A 14,915-nucleotide genomic window follows, 5' to 3' on the forward strand; every position below is an offset into this window, starting at 1 on the left:
CCCCCTTTGTTCCGTCTCAGTAGGGCATGAAGTCCCGCGTGTGCCGTGCATGCCCTACTGAGACGGAAGCGGATTCTTGCAGTCTGTAAGTTCATCGCATGTGGTTCTCACCGTAGACCGCCCGCTCACTTTTGAAACTCTTCGGCTGGTCCGGAACGCCCAGCATGCTACAAAAGAGTCTGTGCTTAACTTCAATTGAGACCATTAAGGTCCCTAACAAGGCGGTTTTTATTGACAACTACCAAGCAAATGTTATATTTCAGTCCTGATGATGATCCTAATTTATTATGAGCAAGGGATCGAAACGTCGACTTTTGTTAGTGTTCTCACAACGTACCATTGTGTATGATTTTGTTGTGTTTAACACTTTGGCAATAATTGTAATCTGATACATTATTCTAAAAGTGGTCAAGTTTGCTCAGCTCTTTGCCTGTAAACTGTTTTCATGTTGTATGTGTCCCCTCTTTATTATTTTTCCCCAGTATGGTACAGGATTGTGCCCTACTATATTCACTCTTGTGATATTCCAAAATTTTCTGTGAATTGCTTCAAAATAAAATCCTTGTCCGGCTGGACATAGGAGTAATATAGCTACCTATTATGGTCTATATGGTATTTCTTATTGATTTTTCAAATGCTAAGGACCTTTGTTCTTAGTAATACTAAATACATCATCTGGCAGGAGGAAAAGCCCTGAAAGCATTTTAAAGACCTCCTGATAACTCGAAGGTAAGTATTCAAAGTAGTAGAATAGGGACTGGAAGTATGAAGTTACAGTAGGGAGCATATTAATTGCTGCAAAGCAGAATTAAACGAAGACTGGGCCCCAATCCAGCAGTCCACAGGCAAAAAAGAAGCAAGAATCAAAGAGACAACAGTTTAGCGAAAGGGGGGAGGGGAGGGCAAAGAACATGCTGGTAAAATATACCCAGAAGCATTTTGGAGATGCACCCAGTCAGAAAACAAGGGTCCTTTTACACTAAAAGCAGAAAGCAGAAGGAATCAACCAAGACACAATGCCAGCAACTTTGACTTGGGAAGAAATATTGCATTGTAAAGTTATACGTGAACTCATTGGAGGATGAATTAAGGGCAGCTACAAAGGATATTCCGAGCATGGGGGGTGCACCAATTCCGGTGCTCCTCTACGCCGATGATGCGGTGCTAATAGCCAGGACCCCAATTGCCCTGCAAAAGTTACTCAATTCCTTCGGTAACTTTATGTCCAGTCTTGACCTGGTGGTGAATAAGAACAAATCGCACACTATGTCAGCAGGATGTGGTAAACTAAAAGAAAAAAACTTTTTTTGTGATGGAGAGGCTATTACAAATGTTAAAGTTTTTACCTACTTGGGAGTGATATTCGACCAAAGGGGAACCTGGACACCGCAGTTAACAGCCAAAGCGAATGCGGTGAGAAGCTCATACTCTGCAATCCTGGGATTCACTAAAAGATTGGGGGGGAAACCTATCGAAGCTGTCCTGGCTGTTTACAAAGCCAAGACAGCCGCGATCGCTAGATACGGGGCTGCAGTCTGGGGCTACGCTAATTCTAAATGCATCCAGACAGAGGAAAATAAATTTCTTCGTTCTCTGTTGGGTCTACCACAGTCAACTGCCACTCACTCTTTACATCTTGAGCTGGGTTTGGGTTATATTTTAGATATAATTAATCTCGCTCCACTTCTGATGTGGATTAAGCTTTGGCTTAATCCGAATCTTGGCCTTAATCATAGGATAATCAAAGACTGTCTTATGTTAGATCACAGGAGGGATATCCAGTGGCTGTCATATGTCGAGTCCTTGGCCGCAAGTCTGGGACGCCCTGAAATCTTTACCAGCCCAGAATCCCTGTGTAAAGCAGATTTGTTGTGGGTTAAGAACAATTTCATCAGATTACGTATGGCCGAGCGTGAAGCGGATGAATTATGTAAACCCTCTGTGAGGGCTCATGTATTGATAACCCCATCTTTTGAGTTGGCTCCTTATTTGGCAGTGGTCACTAATTCTTTTCATAGGTGGCTACTGTCCAAATTTCGTTTTAACCAAATTTATATGGTTCTGCGGGACGAGAAAGACTGGTGTAAGCTCGAGGACTCGTCCCCATGCAAATGTGATGGTTTTTCCCCTCAGGATAATGCACATTTTTTGTTCTTCTGTTCCTTTTATCACGAACCCCGTACTCGATATTTAAAATCAATTCTGAGGGAGTTGGGCTTCACGCAGTACAAGCCTGCGCTGTTATATTTACAGATGTTGCATTCCCCTTTGATTATGTATTGCACCGCTAGTTTTTTGGCTGCATCTGTTAGATGTAAGAGATCAAGGTTAAGATTGGATTCACAACTGAGGATAGATACTTGAATTCATGTTTACTGTAATGTTGAGTGCAAACTGCAAAGAATTCTGTGTAAATAATGCCTTTTTAACTTGTTTTTTAAATTCTATCTACTGTTTAATACTGTATTAACTGTTTTTAAGATATATGAACGTATGATATTTGTTGTAGAATACTTTTATGATTTTAATTAATCGAATAAAGTGGACTTTGACTTGGCATTGTAAAGTAAGAATAATCATCTTGGGTCACATTGAGGCCATGGGCCTCTATCTCCTTAATTAATCAAACTATATGGCAATTTTCAATTCACTTTTCAAAAGATGTCTTTAGATACCACTAATATTGTTACATTACAATATATAGATGAAAGAGAAAGGAGCTGTAACGTTGGCCATGACCTGGTAGAGAAACAAACATTGGCAATGCCAGTATATCTGACGTTGGTAAGCCTGCTTTTTGGAGGAAAAAAATATAGATATATATTTATTTTTTGCAAGCATACCCAATAGCCAATAAGAGCATAGAAGTAATAAAAAGAAAACATTTCACAATTAAAAGTTGCTATGCACAGGTTTGCAAAAAAGTAAAAATGAGACTTTCAAAAATAAATTAAAAAAACATGTTTTGATAGTAGAGGTTGGGTTGGGGTCTCTGGCACTGAAGTGGACTACTTTTAGGGTGAATGTGTGCGTGTGCAATAGCAAAACTACTCACAGTGAAAAAAGCCAATTGGCTGAAGTGGTCCGACTCAAATGCTGTATGGTATGAAGCAAAATATTAATGACACTTGACAGACCAGTGGATGACGAGCACTAACCGAAGTGCCTCTATGGGCATATATGTGTATGGGCTATGGACATATTTGTATAAATTATTTGGAAAACACGAGGTTAGCAAGATAGGAGGCTATGTCTAGGCTAGAGAAAAATAATTGCAAGCGTGTCACTGGGCAAGGCAGTATGCGCCAGCTCCTAATGTGCTTTGCTCTATGCCATTTTGTGAGAATGGTCTGGTTTAAATAGAATGGAAGGGTTGCAACAAGAGATGTTTGACCAAGTTAGTTACAGATTACTCTCGTTCAGCCAATGGGTATAATACAGTTATCCTGTCTCAAGCAACACCACACAGCTCTGGTGGGATTTTACTCAGCAGGAGTTTTTGAATGCAATACATTTCCATACGTTCCACACAATATCCTCCTAGGTTGTCTGCTTCTATGAGTCGACCTTGGCAGCATCTCTGCCAGGAACCCTCCACATTTCCTCCCCCTCTCATACATCCCACCGAAGCCCTGAACTGGCCCGTCTGCTGAAACCCAATCCTTCTCCGGCTCTTCTGATTGGCTGCAGGTAAGCCCCACACAGCTGGCCCCAGCCCAGGCCGCAGCTTCCCCATCACTTAGCATTTTCTTTCATTTCTGCCTAGATCTCGCAATTACTGATTCAATTTTTGAGAAATAAAAATGGGACGGAGACACATATTAGAGAGAGCATGGCACAACCGAAGGAAGAAATAATGTAATTTCGTTCTTTCAATGCAGGGCTGCTGCTCTGATGTCAATAGTCAAATCACAGCAGGCGGCATCCTATCAATGTGTGTGATCGATTTTGCTGTGTCCTAGCTCCAGATTCAAAGGACTCGGAGGAATGTCAATATGTGCTAAACACATTAGTGGGCCTATGAAACTGAAGGATTCTATAGAGCAATAACAGTGCATTGACTAAATAAGTTGCTTGCAATCTGAAATGATTTTACAAACAATGGGGAAAAATGCACAAAGGCGCAGACAGACGCGCTCATACATGCACACTATTTAGTCGGGTCAATATTAACCTTTATAAACCTATTTGACGTTATCTAGTTGAAAAGACAGATGATTACAGTGTATACTGAGGAACAAAGACATACTTCAGTTTGTACTGCAGATCCCAAGAGGTGCTAGTTTTGAAAAGGAAGATGATGGGGAAGAGGCAGCGTTCGTACCTTGGACCACTGATGTGCTGCTGGACGGACACACTGTGCGCTCCTGACAGTGATACCGGTTTCACCCTGAAGCAATGACACTGGGTCAATCAGAAAAACACTGGGCTGGTCCAGGGACTGTCAATCACCAGTATGTTATCACAGATCATAAGGATCACTGAAATTGATTCAATGCACAGCAGACAGAGGAGCTGCAAACTAATGCTAACTCAGAGATATGAGTAAATGCAGCAGCCATAATACTGCCCTTTTAAGGATTTCAAGGGAGAAGTGCAACAAGCAGAGCAGCTTCCAGTGCTTTACCAAGCCTGTACAAGGTCGTCTAGGTCAAATAAACTATGCTATGGTAGCGCTGACAAGTTCTCTAACAGTACCTATGAAAGCAACTCCCTAGTGGGAGCGATGCACAGAAATAAATCGCTCTATAGCCTGGCATTTACGATTATGAATCACCCGCCAAAAGGAGGACTGCGCCGGTCTTCAGCTGCCCTGGTCAGGTGCCCTGTTCAACACTCCTCCCTCTGACCCTCTCTTCACAACCATCAACTTCCACGTTCATAGTGTGCAGGCGAACGGGTGCAAGTAAAACTAATATTTGTAGCTGTTTCTACAGCAAAAGAGAATGAGTTTATAGGAGAAAGTTTACCACAAAAAGAAACACAAATTACAATTGTACAAAGTTGTGCATCACTGGGGACAGTGTAGGAGATGAGATGGGCTGCAATGGCTTTCATAATTAATAGAGTTAACGTTGCATTAATACCCAAAGTATGGTAGCCAAACTGTGCTCCAAAGTCTTTTAAAATACAGCTTGCACCAGGTAGTTATTATTAATAATTATGCAGCTAATCACTAGATGGAGCAAGCTAGAGTATAAAAAACTAATAATACCTGTTCTCTTACCCTGGAGGACAATTTTTATGCTGGGATTCAGGTGCTTGTGCCATCTGACATAAATGGAAGAAGTGAGACCCCGCATGCAGTTTTTTATGCAGACCCACAAAATCCTCTACAAGCTGGGCTGGAGTACATTGTTGCAGCACTAACATACCAGGTATACACTTTGCTACACCAGTTCTACTGCTTGCCTGAAATAATCAGGATGAAATTGTAAACACTTGCCTTACTAAAAATTGCATAAGTGGCAAACCCCCAGACCCTCACATCTCTGTGTCCGAATGACTTTTTTGGTCTACCTACCAACTCTGCTTGCACATGCCCTGCTCAAGAGGAAACATATACTTTACTGTGTGATGGTGTTCCTGGCTTACGGGTGCACTTACCCTTCGTCGCAGCCGGTCCCGCTCTTCTCGGATGGCGTTCATGGTTGCCTTGGTCCTGTTGAGGTCTTCCTCTTTACTACACAGCATGGCTGTAAGGCTCTCGTTCTCTTCCCTCAGGCCTGCCAACTCCTTTTCCCATCGAGACCGCTCTTCAGCAAGATTTGGGTACAGGTCCCTTCCCAGCACGCCCTCAATCTCTTCGACCGTCTGGGAACAGAAAGAAAGAGGTGCAGATGGTAATTCAGGAGGATCTGGAAGAAGGTTGAACAGTTCACCCCAAGAGGACCAGGGTGTTTAATCGATTTTAAAATGTAAGCCACGATTGCATAAGTCTAGGACAGTTTAATTAAAAGAAAAAGTTGAATGAGCTGCAGAGAACTATGCATTCTGAGAAACGGCAGATTTTCTGGTAGGTTGACTAGGCCTTTCTTTCATTAAAGGCTCATAAAATGCGTACTTCTAAGTTGGCATTAGCAAATTAACCTGATATTTCCAGTGTTTCAACAATACAGGCATATTATTGAATAGAGCTATAACTATGCCAATCTTAAACTATAGTAACATTTTTAAATACTTCCTTTTAAGAAAAATGTTTCAAACGCCAGATTCATACTTTCTTTAAATTTAAAAACTCATCTGCAGATGGTAAAGTGTGATTGTGATTTATGTCTAACATTTAATATCAGCACAAATCAGGGCATAAGGAGCGTAGGTACACTTTAACCAAAAAATCTCAGATTTTATAGGCATTTCAGTATGCAGTAATTCATTTTGGAGGGGTGCACTGAAACATTAGGACATACTTCATAAAAGTTACTCATAAAAAGCATGTCCGAAGAAAGTGAGCCAGGGTTTAACATGGAGCCAAGACAATAACATGTTCATGCACATTCTAGAATTACTGTCAATGCCTGGTATGACAGACTGCTACAATCGTTAACTAAAGGATTGAAAAAGTGGACTCTGGAGACGAAAGAATCACGTAAAACCTGTAAGAGTTTGATGGTATTCACAAACATTTTACAGGCTGTTTGCCACCGTGGAGAGGCAGGCAGGTTTCCGCCACTGAAAAGTTAAGAGCAGGTGTCTTTTTGAGAATGGTAAAGGAAAGGGGCACCCCAGTAGTTCATGGTTGCATAACAAAGAGTTTCTCATGGAGGAAAAAAATAGAAATTTGTGGTTTTGAACATTTCTGACATTCATGCATCAAACCGTTGTCCACTGAATGATGCATGTCATACTGCTTTTGTGAATCAAGGAAGACTCAAGTTTGAAGAGTTATGCATCCTTTAGCGAATCTTGGAAAGCAATGGGTTAATTCATGCTTCATGGGGATGTTTAAATACAAAGACACAGAAAGTATCTCCTAGGATAATTAATACTAATAATAGTAATGGATCGATCACATCACACATCCAATCAAAAACAGAATGACCTCTAGGTGCTCAACTGGCAGGTGTCAACATTAACCATTTCAACACTACTTATTTTATTGATCTCAGTAGGGTGAAAGGCTAAGTTCGACCTCTCTAGATTCGAACCTGTAACTTATAAGTCTAACCCGTTCACCTAACCCTGCTTCCACCAGGAACAGAGTAGGGGAAACAGAGGTGGTGAACTAGAATAGGCAAATTACGCATATTAATGCAAACAATGGATTAGAGCCAATAAGCCCGGCATTTGTTTTGTACAAGACTCTTTTGGAAACCTTGCACATTCTTTTATGTCAAACTACATAATGAACTGCAAAAACCTGAAAGCAGACTTTGGGCCAGAGCAGACCTCAATCTTGATTCATTCAGTCCTGTGCAGGAGATTCCAGTTTACACCACACGTTTAGAGTTTAAAAGGCATGACATGATTCGGTAATAATGTATTCAAATGTAAATGAAAACCAAATACATCTATAAAATCACGTGATTCTGCGGCATGGCTTAGATTGTGCTGCTATGTCTTGCAAGAATATTACCACTGGCTATTCACAGAAGTCGAATTCCTTGAACACAAGAGCACAAGGCCTCTCCCCAGCCTCGGGCAAACCGAATACTCATTAATGAGCAGATGGGCGCCCTGATACTGACAGACACGTTCACGTTCCATGGGGATCGCAGACGTCAGCACGTCCGCACACTCAGGCACGCTGTCAGGTGGACAGTGGCGCATCACCTTAATGGCCAGGTCGCAGTGCTCGCTAGCGGTGGTCAGCTGCTCGATGTGCCGGTCCACCTCGGCCACAGACAGGCTGCAGCTGCTCTTCTTCCGCCCGCACACCACCTTCTCCAGGCCGGTGAGCACTCGCTGCAGCTCCGAGTTGAGGTCACTACAGTTATCTGTGAAACAGAAGGGGAAAGAGATGTGATTGCACCCCAAAAACACAAGGCCCACAATAGATGATGGATTCAGTTCAATTCAAAGAAGCTTTATTTCGACAATACATGTCTTAACAGCGAAGTTATTTCTTTAAAAACATGAAATATCACACAAACGTTATGCTTAAAACCCTAATCACACAATATACATGTAATATTTACACACAAATTGGTCTTTGTCACAGCCATATTAAAATCCATAAACATTTGACCTACATTAATTTGGCAGTAAAAAGAGCTATAAATTCATCTTTGATCTTATGGCCCAAGGCCAACCCAAGAACTTGGCAATGGAGTTTGAATAATGAAGGGAAGGATCTGAGCGCAGTATTCTCAGTGCAATGCTACTACTTTTGGAGCCCAGATTCTCACAAGTCGGCTTCAGCCATTATTTCCGCTGCTTAAGCTAGGCAGGCAAGCAAGACATGAGAATATGATACTATTTGATCTGTACAGATGGGAGATTTATTGCCAGTATTGGGAGACCAATTGCATGTAAAAGATTTTAATGGAAGGGTTCCTGCCCGAAAATGAAAACATAGTCTCCTATCAAAGGGCTTTGATGTAATGTCTCAATATGGCTCATAAGGGGGTAGATTTGAATTCTTAAAACCTCCTTGTCAGCGTAGAGCTATCAATTATTTCAAGATTGCCTGCCATGATAATGTGCCAATACTGTTCTTATATTTTTTCCTTTAAGGGGAACTGTACACTTGTTGAATTCTCCCATTGAGGCCGCATTCCCATATTAATGAGTGTTTTCTTGATGATGTGGAGCTAGACGATCTTCTGTGAGCGATTGGCCTCCATAACACCCCTAAGAGCTTTAGCATAATTTGACAATTCCGGGGTGGACCACATTCTGTGCCAGTATAGAATAGGGCAAAGTCCTGCTATGTCTTCTAAGGGGTTTTGGCCCGAGGATAAAACATGGGTTTAAAGAGGGGTACTATGTGGTAGACTAGTAATGTTTCATAAAAACATATTCTCTGCTACAGTGAGTGGGGTTAAATTCATAAAGCCCCAAAGTTCTGACCTATATAGAACTGATCCCACTAATTTAGTATCCATAATCTGAAGAACTGTACTAAATGGCTTGGTGAATGAGGTTTTGAATTGTTTTGCTAGTGCTCCCGCAATTTGATGATGTTTAAGAGCCATACTTTCAATTTTGGGACCATCAGGATAAATTCTTAGCAGGGTGACTTCAAAGTACCTAAAAACATCTCTTTGTTTGAGGGACTTGCCATCGAGCTTCACAATGCCCCTAAATGATCGATTCTGGTTGCACACCATAAATTTCGTTTTAGCAGAGTTACTGACTTAGCCTCGCACTCTACAAAATTCATCAAAGCGTAAAAAGTGCATGCTGCAATCCGCTCGGGGCTTTTGAGATTATAAGTGTGTCATCTGCAAACATTAAAATGGAATCTTTGAGCCTGCCAAGGTCGGAGCATCTGTTGGATAAGTAGCTGAAAATTGGGTGACACCGTTCAAAAATAAAGAGAATGGTGTCGGAGCAATAACACACCCTTGGCGTACCCCCTTCTCAATTGGGAATCTGTCAGTGGTATTACCCTGAGCCCCCCAGCGCACTTGGTCAAAATTGCCCTTATGAAGCCGTACAATTAAGGAAAGCAGGCCGTCCATGGGCATTCCCCGGTTGTGTAGTACCATCCATAGTTTCTTGTGTGAGACTAAGTCAAAAGCTGATATAAGATCAACAAAGGCAGTATACATGCTGCCCTTTGCTATCAAAACAGTCCTCCAGTATAGTTGCAAGAAACAAAATACTTGGCCTATGGTACTAACATGCACACGAAAGTCTGCCTCTAGGGGACAAAAAATATCCTTTGTTTAAATCCATTCCTCTACCTTGGCCAATACTAGGCGAGCCATCACCACCTGAATTTAATCGTTTAGGCTTATTGGCCTATAGTTACCTGGTAAGGATCTATTACCTTTTTTGAAGAGGAGTATTATCTTGGTACTCCACCAAGAGTCAGGTATGGGGGCACCACAGCCTACTGCATTTAGTATCTGTAATATATAGCTTGACCAGGTATTCCTATTGTACAAAAATAGGTCAGCCTGTACACTGTCTGGGCTAGGGACTCTACCCTCCCCCTGGATTGCATTGAGGGCTGGAATTATGTCTGTTAATACAAAGGTCAATTCTACAGATTGAGAGGGAATTACAGACATCTGATCATCTTGGTCATCTTACTATGCATATATTTTGGCAAAATAATGATGGATTACCAAACGTCAACAGATTCAACTAAGTACTGATTGATAAGCACTTCTGCTTGCCTCCCACTTCACTAACAACAACTTCCACTTCTGAAAACGTCCTTGATAGGCTGTCTACATTTCTGTATAGGAGATGACCGATCAAAAATGGTTATAAAATAAATTGACAGTGGAAGGCTAGCAACACAAGGGAAGGCAGAAGCTTTGCAACTCTCCACATGCCATGGGGTATGACCACATTTTACAGCACACAAGGTGCTGCTGCAACTGTGTATAACAATGGATTGCGATGAATCACAGATGAAGACATTATTACACATGTCATTGTGTCAGAAACACTGGATCATCACCCTTCACGCCGAAAAAACAACCACATCGGTCCATTTTACCTCTCAAACCAAAAGATATATGCAACTGCCTTTCAGGGACAATTGCCTACAACCAGGGCAGCAGCAAGTCTCGAAAAATCACTTGACGCACTAGAATAAGGATGAAAAAATGCATATAGGAAAACACTGGTCTGTTTGTGAAGAAACTTTGGCAAACACCCAACGTGACACTCGCACAGGGGGCCAACCAAGGGAGGGATTGTCCCGATGTGGTGTGCTCAGGTGACATCCCTCCTCAGGGTTCTTCTTAACCAGTTTGTCAGTGATGTTAAACTGGATTTGGTAACCTAAGGACTCCTGACCTCCACAGCAGCTCTCCTTCCAGTCGAATGTGTATATAATGGCTGCAGTGAGGCACGAAAGGACTTCAGTTTGCTCCTTTTGTACAAGCGTGGCTCACTGGCTCCTGAAGCAATAGGCACATGAGTGGTCCTATTACACCCACCAGGTCTCAAAAGCAGCATCCCAGTGTCCCAGCGGAAATGCAGGTATGCATAGTGGGAAAAGCAGCTCGGCCTTTAAGCATTTCAACTATTCTCTTCATGCCTCAGGTCAAGTTATTTTAAAGTCTGAAGGAATAAAAAGAAAAAATAGTTTCATCAAAAATACATTAGAGTGCAAGCCATAAAGCAGGCATTAATTACCTCTTTACAGAAACAAATCACGGAAGACCCATGGGGCCAGTCCTACTACTGACCCATCTCAAATCAATAGAACAAATGCAAGTTTGCGTAAAGCAAGGAAAACAGACAGAACAGACCCACCTTCAGGCTGCCATTCAGGATTTAAACCCACACGAGGAAGTAAAGCAGCATTGGCCCCCTTCATATAGAACCTCTCAAACTCCTTGAGCGAGGTCCCTCCTGCCATATTGGTACTACTCAACCTAGCCGCAGCCTTCTATAAGGTGCATGACAAAATTCGACCTCAAAGACTATTAAAGTGGAGGAGCACTGCAGGTTTCACCTGAGAGGGAGTTCACACCTTCCTTCAAACACAGCCAGCACATGACAGCTGGCACTGCCACTTCACCTGAGAAGCAAGTACTATGCCGCGCCCCAAGGATCCACACCCTTGTGTTTCAACATGTATCTTCTGGCACAGGCGATCAATTCCAGATGCATCCCAACAACAACATCAGAAACAAAGGTGGAGCTGGGAACCAATCTCGTAGCACAAATGGCCTAGATGGTATCTAGTACCGGAAGAATACAAGGTGTATCTGCCTGAGCAGATCTAGAGAAGAGGTGTTTGAGCTGTGCCGGCTGATGAAGATAAAAGCACCCCCTCATTCAACTGGTGTTTGCCCCTCAGGAACCCCTATTCTGGACCAACGTGCACTATGTGGCTTAGACCTGTACTGATCACCTCCCCCAAAGAAACCATGCAAGTTACCGAGCCATTCTTTAAGCATCACTCTACAGCCGTTCTGTATTTCAGTTTATTTTATAAAGAGGCCACACAGTGATATATGGAGGTAGATGTGTGGACACAGGCCATGAAAAAAGTACCTGAAGGGTTGAAAACTTGAATTCGATGGTTTTGTAACTTCTCTAGGGTATACGCAGCTTCCCTCTTTTTCCCTCTCTCTCCAGCATCACTACCGCGGTGATGCTAGAATACGGATAGGAAATAGGAACGATTATAAAATATTACTGAAGTTACAATAATGTGCACTTTTATAACAGATACAGTGGGCCTTGCCTAAATATGAAAGTATATAGCTGAAACCACACATCTGCAGAATCATTACCCTAATACATTCCATTTTCCAAAGTAACTAATTGATACAACTATTGACGAATTCTTGGCTACTAATTACCGGTGGCTGAAGAGACTTCTGTTTAGACATTGCACGGGCACAGGCAGAGGTTTAAAACTGCCCATTGGGTTTTGTATCTTGCTGTGTCTTTCCTGGTACGCGCCTGTTTCACACTGCTGATGTCAGCTTGTCCCTGTACGTTGATAGTACAAACAGGTCCATTGCTGTTCGTCAGGCTATTCTGCAAGGCCACCTCACTTCAGGAGACTCCACTGTGAGCTTTGCCAGATCACAGAAGGAGATCTAGAGCCTTGTCATCCCTGCTGCCTCCACATGGGGGCGGTGTCACAAGGTGGCTTGTCTAGAATGTGGAGGCCAGTCAGATTCCCTAGCAATAGGGGTAGAAGCTGCGAGACAGCCAGGATGAGTCTGTGGTGAATACGAGTATTCGGTGTGCCCTGTCTGGGTGGAAGTAGGATGGAGAGGTTAGGGGTTGAGTGCCTCACAAGTGCCAAGGTGTGATCCTCACAGGGCTTTTGGATGGCTGAAGATCTCTTTGCTCCCCCATCTCCTGGGCTTGGAGCTGGAAGTAATTGAGAGCTTGTCATGGAGATGCTTTAGTCACTTCTTGAACCCTGGGTTACTTCCCCTACCCAACGGCTTCCCAGTGGAACAGAACGAAGAAAAGGAAGAGCTGGCAACACTCAGAGCAAGAGGCATCTTCCCAAGGAAGCAGGCACCAGCGGGGGCCTTCACTGGGCTCACCACAGCCATGGGGAAGCAGGCTCTGGCGCTGGTCTCCCGGTGAAAACCAGCAGAGAGGCCTCCAGGCTCACGGCTCAGGATTTGTCTCCACATCCAACTCCGATTCCTCAGGAGGAGGTCTCAGCCAACATGCCCTGAAGGCGCTAAACTGGACTCCACCGATCACCATGCTCTTATGTCCCTACAGCTTGTCCATTGTCTACTGAGTTACAAGGTGGAGGACTGACTGTCATAGGGCAGTGGAGAAGTGTGGCTCAATGGTTAGAGCGGCAGAACCTGATGCAGAGGTCTAGCCCGGGACCAGGGTTCAATTCCCCTCCTCGGCGGGTCTTGGGCTCAAAATTCCACGGACCTGACAATTCTCGCCTCGGCGCCTATTCCAATCATGGAGTCCCACTCTGCAACTCTGGGCAATAGCTTGCTTAATCCCCACAACGCTAAGGATGCCTGGCCTCCACCTTGGGGGTGCCCAGGAGTGGAAGCCTCACAGGGAAAGCCAGGATGGGTTCCAGAGCGGTATTCGTACAAGCGCCTTGAGACCCTTGTGGGTGAGTAGTGCGCTATACAAGTATCAATTTACAATTTTACAATTACATAGTTAGTCACTCAGTAGGCGGTGTGAGATACTACATCTCCCATGGAGAGACATCCAGTATAAATATTTCCCCTGTGAAAGTCCAGGGAGATGTCTTTCCTCCTTCTAGGGGATGTAGACTTACCATATTCTGCTCATGAAGAACCCCAAGTAGAGTCCTGCCTCTCGACCACTGCAGTCCTTATACTCAGCACTTCGGGTGCAACACAGTACTGAATACATACATAGTGACATAGTATCACCTATGTCAACATTAAGAACGTAGCCCAGATACAAGATTATAACAAGGATACAGTCCCTGTAAGGCGCAACATCATTCACTCATAGCAATCAAGGACAAATGAGAAAAATACACCACTTTGGAGAAAACAAATATTTACTCTTAGGTTCTGTATGTGAGAGGTTTCACTCCAATTCGTTACAACTGATGGAAAAATAAGGTGTTCAATACAACCGGCTTTGTCTGGGATGGAAAAGTAACAGGGCTTTCAAGAAAAACACTATAAAAATCATGGCCGGAGCTGCAGTTTGGGCTGGATCACCAGCACGTACAAAGTTATAAACATCCTCGGTGGATCAAAGCGCCTCGAGAATTAATACAGATATGGACTATCCCTCCAGAAAAGTTACAAGTTCAGAGCTGCGCACAAATGAACAGCCAGACAAGCCTTGAAACAATAATGCACCAGAAAAACTCAACGCCTCTTCGAAACATTCATCACATATCACACGACGAAATAATACCTGAATGGCACTGGTTGGCCCCACCACCGAGTACCATGGCAATGGACTGCCTTGTTGGCGTTCCCAGATGAATCCAAGCCACCCTCTTTCTTGACGTGGGTTTTTAGTTAACAGGGTATTCCAGGAATGCCTTAACTGAAGCAATAGAACTAAAACACCAGATCACAATGTCTAGGATAGGGCAGACGATGCGCCTGGTGACACGGAGGCTGCTGATAACCATGCTCTGGATGTAATTTGTAAATAAAGAAATAAGTTTACTTCCTGGGGAGTAAATGCGCTCCAGTAGCTAAGCTCGGACTTTGGAACATGGGGTACTTCCTGGCTCTGACACTAGAGTGCAAATCGTGTGATTTGGAGCAAAACCCTTTACTTGTAGTCTAAATGATTAAATACATGCGAAAATAATGCAATTTTAAATAAATGAAACG

At 43.2% G+C, this 14,915-nt stretch overlaps 1 protein-coding gene across 2 annotated transcripts in view; it reads right to left on the reverse strand.

Moving 5' to 3' along the window:
• Positions 1-14,915, reverse strand: part of MCC (MCC regulator of Wnt signaling pathway) — a 1,280,822-nt gene that overhangs the window by 302,783 nt on the left and 963,124 nt on the right. For both annotated transcript variants that reach the window (XM_086961033.1, XM_086961034.1), the window contains 2 exons: positions 7,774-7,937; positions 5,608-5,814 (listed from right to left, as the gene is read on the reverse strand). In XM_086961033.1, coding sequence (XP_086817159.1) covers positions 5,608-5,814; positions 7,774-7,937 — 371 coding nt within the window. The remainder of the gene's footprint in view (positions 1-5,607; positions 5,815-7,773; positions 7,938-14,915) is intronic.

Source organism: Lissotriton vulgaris, chromosome 3_1 (genome assembly GCF_964263255.1).
Source record: "Lissotriton vulgaris chromosome 3_1, aLisVul1.2, whole genome shotgun sequence".
NCBI classification, from domain to species: Eukaryota; Metazoa; Chordata; class Amphibia; order Caudata; family Salamandridae; genus Lissotriton; species Lissotriton vulgaris.